The following is a 17,022-nucleotide window of genomic DNA, read 5'->3' as shown; positions in this document are numbered from 1 at the left end:
TCGGCAGAGAGCCAGGGATCCAGGGCAGACAGCTCCCCACCACTGTGAGCCTGGCATGCACACACACACACACTCACTCACTCTCAGACAATTAGATATCTACTTGGGTTCACAGACTCCCTTTAAAAATGAAGATGTTCCCTGGGAGAGGGATTTGCATTTTGAGCAGGAGCTTGTTTACTGGGCGTCTGCCGGAACCCTAATTGTGTTCAGAGCAGCGTTCAGAAGATGGTCTTGATTCTGCCCAGCTGATAATTTTAGACTCAGAGGTATAGGGAAGCATTGAAAAGGATTGCTGTTCTCAGCCTAATTATGACTAGAAAGGAAACACTGACAGTGATGTGGAAGAACTGGAAATATCAGGGAAAGTGACAAGGCCACATGAGAGTTGCTGAAAGCAATTGATCCTGCATGTGTTAGAGAGGAGTGGCGTGGCCCTCTGCTCCCAGTGCCCATTGAGCTCAGATCTGCTCACACGATGAAGAGGCATGAACAAGAGTGAGTATCAGAGGGTAGGAGAAAGCCCTGAGGACCCTGCCTGGAAGGACTGACACCACATGGTGGAAGGACGGTGGAAAGGAGCTAGAAGGTGCTAGAGTAAGGCCCACTTCAGCTTGACCCTAACTCCAGCTCTTACTGTGGGACCTCTCGCAAGTTACTAAATGTCAAGAAGCCTCAGTTTCTTCATCTATACAATGGAGGTGATGATAAGACCCAAAAGGACTCCATAGGGTGGTGATGAGAATTAAATGAGATCATTGTGTAAGGTACTCAGCACAGGGGACAGTGTGGCTAAGTGCCCAGTCACTACCATTATTATTGATAGGAGGCTACCAGCAAAAACATAGTTATGACTTGCAGGAAATTTAAAGAAAGATGAATAAGAATTAGATGGGTTTATTCATTGAAAATGATTAAATTTAAGAAAAAGAGAGAGAGAAGAGGTAAAGCTCATTAATTCTGTCTCCATTTCTAGTACCCTCTCTCCCCTCCCGGCTTCTGAAGGATAATGGCTCTACTAGCTAGAGTTTTTAAGAAGTCCCGGAGGAAATGAAAACTACTTTGGTTTTATTTCTTAAAGTAGACTTTAGATTTTACCAGCATATAATAATAACATCAATGCCTGGAAGAATTCTAATCATGAGCCTTGAAGAAAACAGCAATCGCCAGAAACCATGTTGATAGTCACCATAAATGAGCCATGTCCGTACAAAGTAATTTTCTTTTGACAGCAAAGTTATTAGGCTAGTAAGTTACCAGGACCCCAGGCAGACATGCTGTGGCTGATTTAAGAGCCCAAACAAACTGATAAACAGGTGGTTGGCATCTTCCTAAGCCATGGCCATCTTTCTGCATTAATGCCTTGAATGAAAATCTGGAAGATATGCTCATCTCCTTGGTGACTGGCAAAGCTGAGCGAGACAAATGACACTTCACAAGGTAGAGCCAGGATTAAAAATACCTTTAAGGTTAGAATAATTGGCTAAAAGTAGCAAGAAGTACTTTTGCAGAAATCAATGCAAATCCTGAAACTTAGGTTCAAAAAGATTTATCTACATGTGAGTAGAAAAGATGTACCCCACCAGAAACATCAATTTACTGAATTTTTTTATAGGTGGTGGAGCGTCTGAGGGGCCCTGGATTAAAGGGCCACAAACTCCAGCCTGATGATGTGGTGATGGGGCTGCAGGAACAGTGTGGAATTCTCAGCCTCAGATGAGCTCCCTCCAGGAAAGACACACCGCGTGACTGGTGGTGTCTTCCAGGGGACAGCTGGCCAAATTCCTCTGTGTGGGCCAAACTCTTGACTCCAGTCGCACATTAATTATTTTTTTCTCTCAAGGAGGGCGAAAAAACCCAGAATGAGCAGCTTTTGATCGGTGTCTACTCTGAAGTGAGTTAACACCAAGAACGACTGTTGCAGCTTTTCAGAAGACAAACTCCACGTGCTATAACAAACGGAAAGTGTGGTGTTGGCTAAATTCCTCTCAGGAATCTCTCTCTCTCCAAAACTTGTGCCAGCAAGGTGTTAAAGATGCCCACAGAGCCGGCCTCAAGTGAGATAGGGAAATTTGGCCAGATTCACCAAATGCAATCATTTCTGCCAAGGGAAATAAGAAAAAGTCTCAGAATGCCTTTCCCTTTGAGAAGCCTCTTAAAATAGATCAGAACTCTCTGGGTGCCCCCTCCCCCACCTTCCTCCATAAGAATCCTGGGACGGTTGTGGAAAATGTTCAGCTCCCAAGGCCATCCAAATGCACAAAGTTGTTTGGAGTAGAAAGTAAAGGGACAGGAGACAGACACTTTGATTGCTCTCTCAATCTATTTGGGTCCTGGCTCTGACCTCATTGTTAATTTTAAAAGAAGGAAAATTTGGCCTAATACAAAGAAAGAGGTCCCCCTTGATTTGGAGCCTGAAATATGGTACTGAGCATAAGATGCATGGGCGTCTCTCAGAGCAGGTGGAGGGGATTCAAGCCCAGGATGAAGGCAGGCAAGATGGCCTCCAGGGTCCAACACGCCCCTGACTCTAATTGATTTTGGTTTTCATTGGGAGCTGCTGGGGTTAAGGAATTAAGCCCTAGAGAGAGAGGAACTTCCTGTAGGTCCCCATAGCAGGTGCTCTGGAGCCAGAACAGAGGGCCGGAAAAGAAAATGGCAGCAGGTCAACAGCTCAGCCTGCCTTTGCCTCCTGTTGCTCATATCCCAATATCCCAACATCCTCAACTCTGTCACTCTCTCATGTAGCTCTTTACATCCAGTCTTTTCTCATTATTTCCATCAAAGCCCCAATGTCACATCTTCAGGGAGGCTCCCCATGACCACTAGTCCCCACCACCGACATGTCATCCCTACATGTGCTTCATAGAACTTGGCTATGTATCACGTGTCTATTTATTTAGCATGTCGCCCCCAGAGCACATTCGCTCCCTCAGAGCAGAGCTTAGGGCCCCAGCTTCTAGAAGGATACCTAGTGGAAAAGAAGATTTGAAGTGAGTGCGGTGTTTTCAGGGCCCCAGTGCCACTGAAAAGTACTCCCTGAGGGCCAGCAGCAGCTGCCCTGAGAGTATGACATGATGAATTCACAAACTGATGGAAAGAAAGGTGGAGATTCCAGGAAGATAGATTCTGAAAAGTTACCACAAATAATACAGTGCTGACACCCTGACAATCTTGAAAAAGCGAGAGGCCCAAGTGTCATCCCCTAACCAAACACAAATCCTAGGATCTGTAGACACGTATGGGTTCGTGGATATACTTGGCTATCGAAGCGAATAACTTCATTATTTATTTGAATAGCAAGAATGCAAACTTTTTAATACCCCTCCCAGTTACCTAACTGTCCAGCTGTTTAGGTGACCATAAGAACTTATGCTGTCAAGGAGGCAGAGGAAGACAGACGAATGTAAAAAAGCACTGCACAACCATCCACACAGAACACGGCCTTCCAGCGCAAGCCTTCACGGAGCACAGCCCCCTGCGATGGAACGCCAGTGCCACCTGGTGGCCGCATGCTTAATCGGGCAGAGAATATCAAAAACAGTTGAGTCCAAACCCAAGAAGTTCATAAGGCTTTGAATTTGAAAAGGACCCTGAAAGTTAGCTAACCTGACCCTTCTCTTAAAGCCTCACTAGTCAGCGACCTAAACTAATTCAGCCACTGCTCCATTCCCCTGTTACAAGTTCCAGTAACTGAAGATGTCAAACAAAGCTAATCACTATTTACACATAAGGCCAATGGTGCGGTGTTCTCCTCACCCCATCTTCATCCCTGACATCCCCATGCATATGTGATGTTCAAAAAGCCACCTCTTACATTTTCCCTTTAAGACAGACACTGTGCGACTTACTATAAATAACCTGGTAATACTATAATTTGAATTTTGGGTTCCTAGCCTCTAATCTATTTCTTTCTTAATGCAAATTAGCTCTTAATTAATTGATCTACCTGTCAAGGCTTGCATTTAGCCCCAATTAACCAGAATCATGAAGTTAAATATCTGTTGGGGCCCAGGTGATTGTCAATAAAAATGTTCACTTGAGAGCCATCTCAGGATTACTGTTTCTGGAAGGTTCTCTCTACAGGAAAGTGAATGAAACCCAAATGCAAAGGCTGAAAGGGTATTTCAGAAAAGTACCTGCTAAGGATCCAGGTGATTCCTGCTGTGGTCAACACGATATTCACCTGTCCCATCCTCCGCGGACAAACACATCCCAACACCACTCAGCACACACTCCTCACTCCTTGACTTGTGGCAGACAGCAGAGGGAACACCTCAATGTCACACTCTTCTGAGACCCCAGCATCTGGCTAGGTTTCACACCAAATAGCCACGGACTTCAAGAGAGTGCTGCCGGGCTCGTTAATGGGTCCATAATTTTATTTCCATTGACTTAATCAGTGCTTCTCAACCACCTTGGAGATGACACAGCCCATAATGACCCAACTGCCTTCACAATAAGCCACGACCACAGCCCACTGTTGGATTGTACAGCTATTCTCTACTTAGAGGAAATCATAGCTGATGTTTAGAGTTTTTTCGATGTTTTTGTTTTTGCATATTTTTGAGAATTTTACAACCCTTACTTAACGAAGCAGGACACCTTTGGGGTGTCATGCATCAGGGTTGGAAATTGTTGAAATCAATATCATCACCAATTTTATCATTTTTGAACCAAATGAAGACAATATTATGAAACTCAAGACACCAAGGTTTTGGCATGGGACAGTGACCTCCTTTGGTTCCTAGCTCTTCCTCTCATTTCCTTTTTGCCTCCAGTTACATTATTCTCACAGCAACCCACTCCCCCAGTGTAGGAGGGGATGGGGGAGCGAGAAAGCATGACAGGAGGCCAGCAGCTTGGAGAGCAGACGCAGAAGCAGCAGACTGTACCTTTGAATGGGAAATATTGGCTTCTAAAATGCTATTGATCGTTTCATCTGAGATGTGGATAGAAGATCGAAGCTCCTCAGTTAACTTGGAGATGTTCTTCATCAAATCTTTTACTTTTACATCTGAAAAATTTTGAAAAGGAAGGAAATTTTATAATAATAAGTGTTTGGGCTACTAATAACTATGAAAACAAAATGCGATATTAAAACCTGGCAAGGATAGTTTTCTCCACTATGTCCAGCCCATAATAAACACTAAATGAAGTCATATTCTCACTTCTTTAAGAGGAACTGAGGCAATCTATACTAAAAGTAAAACAAAACCACAGGTTAGTGGTATTTCCTGGTCAGTTGCTTACTCTCTCCCAGACCTGTATATTTCAAGTTTTTCTCTAGAAAGAGGTTTTTCTTAGGGAACAGTGGCCAAGTGCTGCAGGAAACTCACTTCTCTCCATGTATGTAGCTATTTCACGTTTTTTACCAGTAGGAGGATCACCTAAGGATTTGCCACAATTCTTCAGACTTGAGGTATGGATACTACAAGGGTTGTGTGAATTGTATAGACTGCAGAGGGGGGAAACAGAGATTCGTGGATACAGAACATCCTGCCTAGGGAGGCAGGGCCAGGGCGGAACCCAGACCACAGAAATTTCTCTTCCTCCCTCCTCTTGGCTTTGGCACCCAGGATTTTAGGACTTTCTTTCTTGTCCCCAAATACATAAGACCAGCCAAATTCTAAATTGTTTTTTATCACATATAACATAACTTTTCCCCTTAATGTTTTATTTTGATAATATATTTGTGTGAAAAACAAAATTTAATTTCTAATCAAGCAAACTTGGAGGAACCACATACTTACCCTCAGTTACTGTGACACTGCTAAGAAAAGTCAGAATGGGATTCCCAGAAAACAAAGTCTTCTCCAGGCTTTGGGCCAACCTAAAACGGCAGAAAATTAAAGCTAATTTAGGCAAGATAAAACACCAGAAACAATGTTGCAGTGAATAAGACAGCCTCAGTTCCCTGGAGACGAGCTAGTTAACAGAATCACATTTCCACAAAAGTCCTCCAACAATTAGACACACAATGTCTCCTGACACTCTCTGTGTGCGAATATCCATTAATATCACAACTCCACTATTTTCTCCTCAGAGCCCCTGCCAGGCAAGATGAGCCGGGGGAATGTGGATGCATATTAAATGGTTTCTCATAAATTCGAAAAGAATAGGTGGAATAGATCGTGGAATGCATGAGAAATTAGGATATCAAGAAGTCAGATGAGCATCATTCTTTCTGTGAATAAGTCATTTGCAGAATACAAAGTGCCTGATCCCCTCTTCCAGTGGTTTACACTTTGAGAACACAGAACAAAATTAATCCAATAAGAAGGCAATTTGAAAAATCGTTCACTGTTCTTACAGAGCATATTAATGCCATATTGCAATCTAGGATCTCAACATTCTGATCTAATATCTTGATCACTAATAAAGCTAGCCTTAGAGCTAATGCTGCTCTCATATTTACAATTTAAAAACTTAAAGTCTTGGAAAACTTTGATGATGTTTAGAAAACATATGAATTAATATGTATATTAATAGTATGCAGTACACTTTATTGTCTGAAATTCAGAATTAACAAATGCAAAACATCTTCTCTGTGAAAGAAAATACTGTGGAAAACAGGAGCACCAAGCTAGAGCGTACGTGTGCATGCGCTGCCGAGCCGAGTCCAGCGTGGGCTGGCAATCACAGTCCTGCTCGGTAACATTTTCCAAGCTGCTCTTGAAGCTTTCCAGGGTGCTAGAAAGATTCCTGCTAAGACTTTCACAATTTAGCTGAAGGGGTGAGGACCATATCTTTTCCATCTCCTAGAAAACACAGCAACAATAGAGTTAAAAACACATATACTTGTTTGTATGAGCTCAAGTCTGGTTTCCAGACAAACGCACGCCCTCACTGAGTGTTATGTGCATTGTACGTTTTCAGCTCATTTGCCTTAGTCTCAAGAAACGTGGCATGGAAGACTGAGGATGTACGATCATGGCCCAGCATTCCTAGTACTGCAGAGCAGCAGGAGGAGCCCAGGGCTGGGAAACGGAAGAGCCCACATTTTACCCCTGGCTCTGCCACTTACCAGCCAGGCAAGGAGGCATCTTCTCTGAGGCATGGCAGAGAGCAAGTGTGGCCCAGACCATGACCTGGCACGTGGCCTCCTAGAGCTCTTTCCTGGTTTGAAAACTGAGGCTTTTCAAAATTCACAGCCATAAAACCGATGACTGAAAAAAATCATACGCGGCTGTCCGTATGTAAAGTAGGTAACAGCTGCATCTGCCCTGCCTTGAGGTCTGCAGTACTGGAAGTTTCCTGTCCTCCCCTCAGCATGGGGAGGGGTCCTAGGACTTTGAGGAGCTCAGTGGGAAACCCCTGGTCTGGGCCTCAACTCTAAGGTGTCATGGACATCTCAGCATCTTACAAGCATTAACCAGTTTTACAAAAGACCAATCATTTTGAAAAAAATCTTTCAGAATAACACCTATAAATTGATAAAAATGCAAAACATTTATCATATGTAAATCTAAGTGACAAGCACAGGTAATTTAAACTTTAAAACAACCCAAAAGTAATACACGTGTAACTATGCATACAGGCATACATATAAATCTGTACACAGTCCCTGGACACAGCAATTCTGCTGCATATAATTTATTTTACATCCTCAGAATTTATTTATTTCATCGTATTTTGTTTACATCACCCGATTCTCCCTGATGTTGGAAGCATAGTCTCAAATTATGCCTATTATGGGAAGGCATCAGATGTAAGTCGACATTTACACAATACTTCTGCTAAATAAAACTTCTAAATATTTTTCTCAAAACCATCATTAGTTTCTCTTGCAAAGGCAAATCATAGATCATTCAGGTGACGAGAGAGAGCTAAGAAATATAAGTGCCAAGGAAAAGTTAATGTGAAGAATATTGAAATGTCAAGATAGAGGGACACTGAGCTCTCGTGTCCATCCTCTGGTGGGTCACCTGGCTCAGCTGAGTGGGATCTTCGTGGAGAGCAGAGACCTCTCAGGAATGGAGGAGCATTAACATGTGCTTGAAGCACCCAAACTCTGGCCACCATCACCACTCCCACAGAACCTCCGAACTGCACCAGGGGGTGCTGACCCAGCCAGCAGATCGTCACATAGCACGGCCTCTCTTGACTCTAACTCATCTATTTTTATGGTTCCCTTTCAAAGCCCACTTTTTTCCCAAATACTCTGGGAGTGAAGCTTGAACAGAAATGAGTTCATTCATTAATTCAGAAAATATTTATTGGGTGCCTCCCAAAAGCCAGGCACATGCTAGGCACTGGGGCTAGAGTCGTACACACAGGAGAGAAAAACCCCTGCCTCCAAGGCTTGCGTCCCAGTGTAGGAACCCAGCCAGCAGATGCCATGGGAGTAATAGTCAGCCTGGCAGAAGGGTTGTGAAGGAAACCAGGCAGAAGCGGGGTCTGGGGCGGAGAAGGGGGGCAGTGCCCGAGGGCTGAGGGGAAGTTTTACAACCTGATTTAAGGTTGTCAGGGAAGTGTGCTGCAGGCAGAGGGAACTGCAAGTGTGAAAGCCCTGAGGTGAGTTCAAGGAGCCAGCACAGTGGAAAGAGAGCACAAAGGGAGGGCGGGGGCAGGGGGAGAGGTTCAGGAGGTGCCAGTCACCCAGAGGGCAGGAGCTTGTGGCCCACATCCTTTAAGACGTTATGAGATTGGGAGACATTGGCCGGTGCTCAGCAGAGGAATGACGGACGTGCTCTGATGATGCTTGAGAAGCATCACTCTGGCTGCTGAACTGAGAACAGAGTTAGGGGACAAGAAGTAGAGTCAGGAGGCTATCAAAAGGATCAGGTGAGATGGCTAGAGGCTTGGGTCAGAGGAACCGCTGGAGGTGACGCAACATGGCCAGGTTCTGGAACAATCTGGAAGGTAGAACTGACAGAGTTTGCTAACAGAAAGTAAAAAAAAAAAAAAAAGGTCAACAAGTATGCTGAGGTTTTTGGCCCTAGCAACTGAGGAAAAGAACTCCACCCAACGGAAACGTTGGGTGAAAAAATCAAAAGTTGCTTTCTGACATGCTGTGTTAGGAGGCAGGTTTGACATCTAAGAGGAGATGTGGAGACAGCCACTGCATATACAAGCCTGATGTTTGGGGAGGGCTGGTCGGGAAAGGACCTTTGGAAGTCACTGGGATATAAGCAGCATTTATCAGACTATAAAAGGATCTGGACAAGATTGCCAGCACGTGAGCACAGAGAGTGAAGAGACCATGTCTGGAGACCAAGACTGGGGCCATCTAACACGTGGAGGAATCAGGAATGGAGACAGAGATGGTGCGGCCAAAGATGTGGAGGAGCCCCAGGGAGAGCGGGCCATGGAAGTGGAGAGAAAAGGGACTCAGGAGGGGTTGTCTGTGTTGATGCCAAACGTGGACCAAGGGAGGTGAGGAGGAAGAGTTCAGCTGTGTGCAGCACCTGGGGTGTTGGTTGGAGTCTTGTCTGATGCCCAGGGAGGGTTCAGGAGGGGTGGTTGACTCAGGCCAGGTTCTTTATTTTCTATTTTGTGATAGGACTCAGGGACACAAGGGCTTTTCCTTGTTCCCTTACATTCCCCCCGTCTACTCAGTCCTTAGAAGTCTGTGACCCCTGGGACACAGCCTCCTCCAGCTTCCCCCTCACTCACTGCCTCTAAGGACAGGCGCACAGACCCCACTGGTCATTGAATATGACTGCGGGAAAACAGAAGGAAAAGTATGGTGAGGAACACAGGCAGTTCACCTGAAGGTGGGTGGATGTCCTGGTTCTGTCCCAGGTCTCCAGTCCGTGTGTCTGTTTCTAATAACGCACATAGAAGTCCCTGTGACCTTCACTCTCTACTCTTCATTCTTGAGTGTGGAGCTCTCCCCATTGTCCTCAATTCTCCCACCTGAACATTTCACAGGCCCCGAATTCCCCTTCTTCTATGGAGGCCCCTCTTCCTGGTGCGCAGGTGCACAGATACATCCAGCTCAAAATGATAGGTTCGAATGAGGACTGAACTCCTTTCTGAGAATGTTAATAAAACCCAACACACTGGGGCTCTGCCCGTAGAGCATTCCCTCATGGAAATGAACCTCTACTTCATAAGTTGTAACTATATGCAAATTAAATTTAATTCTACACATTTATAATATTCTCACTATGGATTTTATTGTTAAATTTAACAACATAATAATTTAGACATATAAGGGGTTGTAGAGAAGGAAAGCACACTCCTCTCCAGTAGCAAGGACACTGGAAGGAAAGTTCCAGCTTCTGTCATCACAGGCACACTGGGCTCCATGCAAAAAGTGTCAAGAACAAAAGTTGAGACTGACATCCATTAGGGTCTACTTTGGGGACAGGGTAAGACCATCATGTGGAAGGCAGCCCACATCAGACTCCCTCTTTGGCTAGAATAGCTCTGTAATCACCCAGGAACTGACCATTAAGTGTACTCAGTCTGCTTTGCAGATGCAATGCTGCCATGTGTGGGTCCAAAGGTCTAGATTTGGGGAAGTGGTAGGAAGCCCCCATTTCAAGGTGGAGTTCCAGGCAGATGCTCTAATTCAGCTTATCTTGGAAGGGTTGAGACCCACTGGGTACTTGCTGTCACTTTTTAAATACAATTTCCAATCCTTATTTAGCTCCTTATTGCTATTTTCTACTGTTTAGAACAATGAGTGGATGAGGGCAGGGAACGAACATCCCTGAACTTTCGACATATCCATTCAATCGGTTGAGAATTTCACTTCCAGTGGAATTCCACATTGGCATTGAGACAACTGTATGTTAGAACATTTATCTAGACAGTGAAAAACTAAAGATTCCGTTGTGACTTTAGCCTGCCTCTGTGCGGCAAGGGCACTTCCCACCCCACAGCCTGGAAAAGCTTTGTGTGTCTAAAAGCCTCGTACTCTTGAGGCCCTGGAACCACAGACCCATCCTAGAAGCTTTGCATGCTGAGATTAACACCATTCTATTTTTGTCATCAAAGACAGAAACTTCAGCTCTTTGTCAAAGCTGACCTGTTATCAGCCAGAACTGTTGACAACCATATAATAATTTGAACTATAAATAGAGTCTTTGAAGGAGTTGTCTTGAAAGCTGGAGTCTCCTGCCTCTTTCATTATTTTGAACTTCACTCAGCACTCACAAACTGTCTATCACGTGTTTGTTTTTTAATGTATCCAAATTTAATTCCTGACAAAGGTCCCCACAACCTGGAAAAAAGAATTTGATGGTCTAAATAAATCGATGTACATATGACAAACTACGGCAGCTGCGGCTGCAAAGACAATTATCTCTGCAGGCCCACAAGTTTCCCATTTACACACATCCCTCCTCCCAGGCCCGATTAAGGATTTGCAGCTCTCACTCCCTCCCCACAGTTTCAGAGGCGAGGCTTCTGCACCCTCATCAAGTTGTAGGAGTTTAGCGTGACTTTCTCTGTTCCCTCTCGGCATCACCCTTCCCTCTGCTTGCTGTGATAACCCAACATTCATTGGACGTATGAGTAGGTGGAGTTATTGTCCCACAAAAGCAATGAAAAATATTCAGACCTGGACCAGAAGAAACATAGGACCTCATTCCACTGTTGGAAAAACATTGCCATTGTCCAGGCTTCCCAAGCAGGTCAGCCAGCATGAGGGCCCAATGGGCCTTCATCCCAGTGCAACGGAGTAGGCCCCAGGTAAAAGTCACATTCTCAAATCCAGCTTCAGTTGGAGAACCTGTGTGGTCACTCATTAGGCACTTGCACAATTAATAAAAAGGAAACTGCCAAACTGGTTCTTACTCAGCTATCAGTTCTTGGTACTTGTCAGCGTGTTCCATTAGTCAGAACCCCTGATGGGTTGGTAAATGTTTAACAACTGGCTCTCTGGGAAAAAATCTTACTTGTAGCATTTGCCAATTTCCATGGTGTAAATGCTCCCATTGTGGCCTAGTTCAAGCTACTGACGTGACGTCACTGAGCATAGACTTGGGAACAGATGCGCAGCAGCACACTACCATATGGTATTTCCATAGAGACACAGCAGATGTAAATAATCTCAAGAGAAGAGACAATAGTAAAACCTACTAAAATAATTAGGAGGTGATAAGTCTTGAGAATTTATTACTTTTGTTTTAAACATAATCTATTTAATCATATATTTATATATTTGATTTTTAGTGATGTCTATGTTTAAATATCAGTTGGAAAAATTCCTGAAAATTTAATAATCAGCTCTCATGAGTCAGTGCTAGTCACCCCAGCACACCACTGGGAGAACCCAAGAGGGAGGAAGGGTGGGCACTCATTCTGAGGACCTAGCTTCCCTCGTGACTGTACACAACACACTTGCTTTGGTTTTAAGGACCAAGTCAGCAAGCTAGGATAACAAGACTGCCTTACATGGGCCAATCATAATGAATATGAAATCCCCTGAAACGTCAAAGATGACAAACCTGGTAGCGGTCATGCGCCAAAGTGACTCCTTGTAGAGCAGATAAAACGAGACGCCTTATCCGACCTTGCTTGCAGCTCAGAGAATCACAGAGAATGTCCTTGATGAAGGAAGGGTTTTCTGCCAGAGGAAACACACAGGGAAGTTATCAGTAAACAACCCTGTCCCTAACTAGCTGTTCTCCACGGTCATTTCCGGCAGGTTCAAAATGATGCAAATTCATAGATTCCTTAAATCATCAAGATGAACATTCAGAATATGAAGGAAAAGCTGTACCTTTTGAGTTCCAAATGTACTTAATTAACGCCTTTCTTTTTCTGGGCCTCACTGAACATAGAGAAATTGATACCCCTCCTCCACTTCCTTCACCGGCCCCTCTCACTATACCCCTTCAGATGGGATCCCATTCACCTCAGTTTGCCCAGGACAGCCTTGGTTTTCACCTATTGTCCTGGAGCAGTGATGAACAGCGTCCTCTTCATTCCCAGACATGCCGTGCCCCAGTTTGAAAGATGAATTATACACACGGTCATTTTGAGGTCCCACATCCTCCACACCTCACCGGTCACATCCCAGAATCACCCCTGACTCTCCTCTCCCTCACTCCTCACAGCCCACTGATCCCTCCACCTGCTCAATGACACCTCCCGACAGCTTTGAGTCGGCGTCTCTGCCCAGCACCCACCAGGTCGAGCCCAGGATCTAGCCCAGCTCCTAACAGCTCTGTCCCCCAGCTCACTCCTCCAAATCACCTTCCACTCACAGCCACACTGCTCTTTCTAAAAGAAGATCCTTGGTGATAGGAATCTGCCCACAGGCTTGCATCACATCCAAAGCCTCCATCCCGGCTCCATACTCAGTTCATTCCCCCGTGCTCCTCCCATCTTCCCAAGGCCATCTGCTCCTCCTGCATTGTGGCTGCTTCCTCTCCTGACCCTGCCTGTCAGAACTGGGCCTCAGGACCCCTGCCTCCCTGCAGTGCTGAGCCTGGTCCCTCCTGTTCCCCAGCTGCACGGATCTGCCTGGGCCTCACGGCCTGTGCACAGGTCTCCTGCTGCATGCACACAGTGCAGGCGAAACCATGGGCGGCTGTGTCCACCTCCTGTCTCAGATCATTGCTAGCACCCAGCACACGGCTTTGCACCCAGTAGACGCCTGGTAAACAGGTCCACGTTGTTCCTTACAGAAAACAAAACGTATTTTTATGAGTAACAAAACCTTTTATTGTTCTAATTAGAGAAAAGTTGCAGTTTTATTTCTTACATTATTACATTGTTTCTCAAAAGTTGTTTAAAAAAACTGTTTGGAACTATAAACAGAATACACAGAATATATCCAAAGCCATGTTTTTCAGAAGCATACCATCTGGATGCCTCATTTGTTTATGTTTTCTCATTAATCTTGCTATTCTCTGATTTTGGAAACAGGTATCCTACTGTAAAAAAAAAAAAAAAAAGGTAAAATGTGTCTCAAGTAATCTCTTATTAAAATGTGAAATGAAAGACGTAAAATACTACAAAACATCACAGCATTTATCTTTGAGGATAAATGTATCCTCTGTTTGGTGGGAAGACAGAGTGACATGTTTAGGAATTATGTTCCCAAAGCTCAAAGAACATAGAACGCACCATTAAAAAGACTCACATATGGTACAACTTTAGGCAAGGACTATTGTGACCCCTCGTTTCCTACATGCAAAATGAGAACTTGGACTAGATGAGACTGCAAGCTTAGGTGAGGGATAACGTGGTTACCGGAAGAAGTGCTGGGCTATAAAAGAGCTGGCCTTCATCTGCCCCATGTCTGACAGCCCGCCCTCAAAGGCACCACCTTCAAGGCCAGAAAAAGGCAGGCCATCCTCGGGCCTCTGCCCTTCCACTTTCCTGGGCCCTTAATGTTGTTCTGCACATCAGGCTCCATGCCCTGGCTCCTCGTGCCTGCTATTGTCACTCTTCTTGGCTTTTGGACATGTTAGACCCCTGCTCTGGCTTTCTAGACTCATCCCTCTCTCTGGACCCCTCCACTCTGCTCCCATCAGCTCCCTGGACCGCCCTCAGGATCCTCCACTGGAGAGGGCTGATTTCTGCACTCTGAGGTGCTGGGCAACTCACTCCCATCCTCTGGGCCTCAATTTGCCAATTTCAGAAACCAGAAGGTCAAGGTAGACCACTACTGAGGTTCCTTCTGGTTCAATGAGCCCATCAAGCTACAGGCTCTGTCCTCACACAGTCATTTCTAACATATGTCAAGTATGAGGTCCAGAGGAGAAAAATTACAGCTTTCCTCAAAGTATTACCAAACTTAGTTCTGTGACACACAAATAATTACTTGATTTTCAATAGTAATAGTAACAGATCTGACTGCTATTCCCTTTGCAGGATGGAAGAGGAGCCGTTTGCCCATTTTGGCCGGTTCCAGCCAAAATCTTTCTTGGCTGGCATTTATACGTTTTCTGGGCCTGTCACTGCTCTCCTGTTCTGTAGAACGGAGTGGCAGTTTAATAGGAAATTGGAGTAACTGTTTAAATGTTACTGAGTCATGCCTGAGTATGACATGCTTGAGTTTTCTTGAAATGAAATAGAAAAGTCCAAAATTAATTTTCTGTTACTAATGTAATTTCAAGTATGAGATATTAATTTAGCAGCCATAATACAGAATGGCAAAATAAATATAAATTCAGGTATTAATGGATGTTTAATTCATTTAAAAGCCCTTACATTAGCTGACTGTGACATGTCAAAGTAATTATGCCTTTGAACGTGGCTGGGTTCAGCATGTCAGATAAGCACTTGGGATTCAGCATTTTATGTTGTGATCCGCATTTTATCCAGCAAGTTTCCACCTGCTGAAAACGTGTTGACCATCCTAAGGTGAACTTGGATATGTGATGATTTATATTTGACAGTATTGCTGATGTTCGTAACATCTCTAATTGGAAATAGAAACTTTCTTTAAAAAAAACAAACCTCCATGCCAATGGGTTTCATTTACATCAATGGATGTCTCGCTGCCTCCCTCCATTTTCCATGTTTCTTAGCCTAAAAGATTAATCAATTCTTGGCTTTCAGGAAACTTTTGTATTATGAAAAAGAGGTGAGTGAGCAGATTAGAACTCATCCTGTGTTAGCCCTAAATTACCAATTTTCACCTGTAAACAGCTCTCTCTAAGCTGAGAAGTGATTTTCCCATAGGACATCACCCAATTTTAGCTTTTTCCTAGCAATTAGTACCAGATTTATCTTGTTTAGTTGAGTTCATTTTAAAAGGTATTTGTCATTCTGGTTCTGCCCAAGGCTCACTTCCCCTTGCCTCCACTCCCAGGCTGGGGCAAGTCCGCTCCCCTGGCTCCCAACCTCCGTGGGAGGCTAATGCCCACTGGTTAACCACCCTGGGTCCCAGTGACCCACCCTGTGATGGTGAATGCGGGCTTGGCTCCACTGTGCCCCACTGGGCAAGCCAGACTCTGGTCTCCCCAGGGTCCTCCCAGCCCCACACACTTGCTCAGTAACATCAAGTGGTCCCAGAGAGCACATATCACCCACCTTAGGGCATGGATGGCCAAACATTCCCATAAGAATGGCCAGCGTAAAATCCCACAGATTGTGCATACAGGAATCCCAGAGGACAGAGACATGAGCACTAAGGGCTTGCATTCACTCATTCATTCATTCATTCATTCAACAAACATCTATCAGCATCTCCTAAACTCTAATCCTTATAAGCTGTTTACAATGATCAACAGACAGGCAGTCATGAGGAGACGTGCATGTTCACCAGCAGTGCAGTGCACAGCCTAAAGGGCCATTAACAGAGGTCAGGCTGCCACTGCAAGCAGCTTGGGTAGGCCAAGAAAAGCTTTCCAGAAGAAATAACACCTAATCTAAGAATCATATTCTAATAAGAATAATCTAATAATAATAATTGTCTGCAAATAAGTCAGGGGAAAGGAGGAGAATGAGCGTGGTATCAGATAAACCCAGGCCGGGGAGGGATTCAGGGTCAGCCATGGCGGGGCTCCATGCAGGGATCTAGGGTTTGGGTCCACTCAGCTGACCTCTGGCTCCTCTCTTTTCCTCTCGGTCTGATCAGACCCATCCTTGGCTTCCCCATCTCTCCTGCCTGCTCTTCCTCTCCTCGGCTCAGATTCCTCTCCCCAGCACCCACTGCCGTCAGCATTCTCAAGACCCACAGGCCCTGACAGCCCCTAGAGGGCTCTGTGCAGCCATGTTCAGGAGACTGGGCCATAGGACGCAGCAACACGGGTACACTCAAATTACTTAAGCAGCACTGGTCCAATCCACGGACTCAGAAGTGCTCTGAGACCTCATATTTACATATCTGAGGAAGTTCTCAAATAATCCAGTTACCCCAGAAGGCCACCTGTGGCACTTGCCTTCAACAACGGCACTGAAATATGTAGTGATGGATTTGACAAGTAGGATCTTAGTAGACAATTTAATTCATTTACAACACAAATATTGAATTACTCATCCTTAGAGACAATGTAGCATATTGTATTTTGGAGACAATTGAAAACGTGACAGATCCTGCTCTCAGTGAAGCTACAGACTGCTGCAGGAGAAGGGCACCAAAATACTAAAATATAAGTGGTAAGAGCC

General features: G+C 44.8%; 1 protein-coding gene across 1 annotated transcript in view; it reads right to left on the bottom strand.

Moving 5' to 3' along the window:
- Positions 1-17,022, bottom strand: part of ABCA13 (ATP binding cassette subfamily A member 13) — a 407,666-nt gene that overhangs the window by 297,822 nt on the left and 92,822 nt on the right. The window contains exons 20-23 of the mRNA XM_046670200.1: positions 12,405-12,532; positions 6,598-6,761; positions 5,754-5,833; positions 4,896-5,017 (exon numbers count right to left, since the gene is read on the bottom strand). Of these exons, the coding sequence (XP_046526156.1) occupies positions 4,896-5,017; positions 5,754-5,833; positions 6,598-6,761; positions 12,405-12,532 (494 nt within the window). The remainder of the gene's footprint in view (positions 1-4,895; positions 5,018-5,753; positions 5,834-6,597; positions 6,762-12,404; positions 12,533-17,022) is intronic.

The sequence above is a fragment of the Equus quagga genome, chromosome 8, assembly GCF_021613505.1.
Source record: "Equus quagga isolate Etosha38 chromosome 8, UCLA_HA_Equagga_1.0, whole genome shotgun sequence".
NCBI lineage: Eukaryota > Metazoa > Chordata > Mammalia > Perissodactyla > Equidae > Equus > Equus quagga.
The sequence above is the reverse complement of the archived record's forward strand: the minus strand, read 5'-3'. Positions and strand labels throughout refer to the sequence as shown.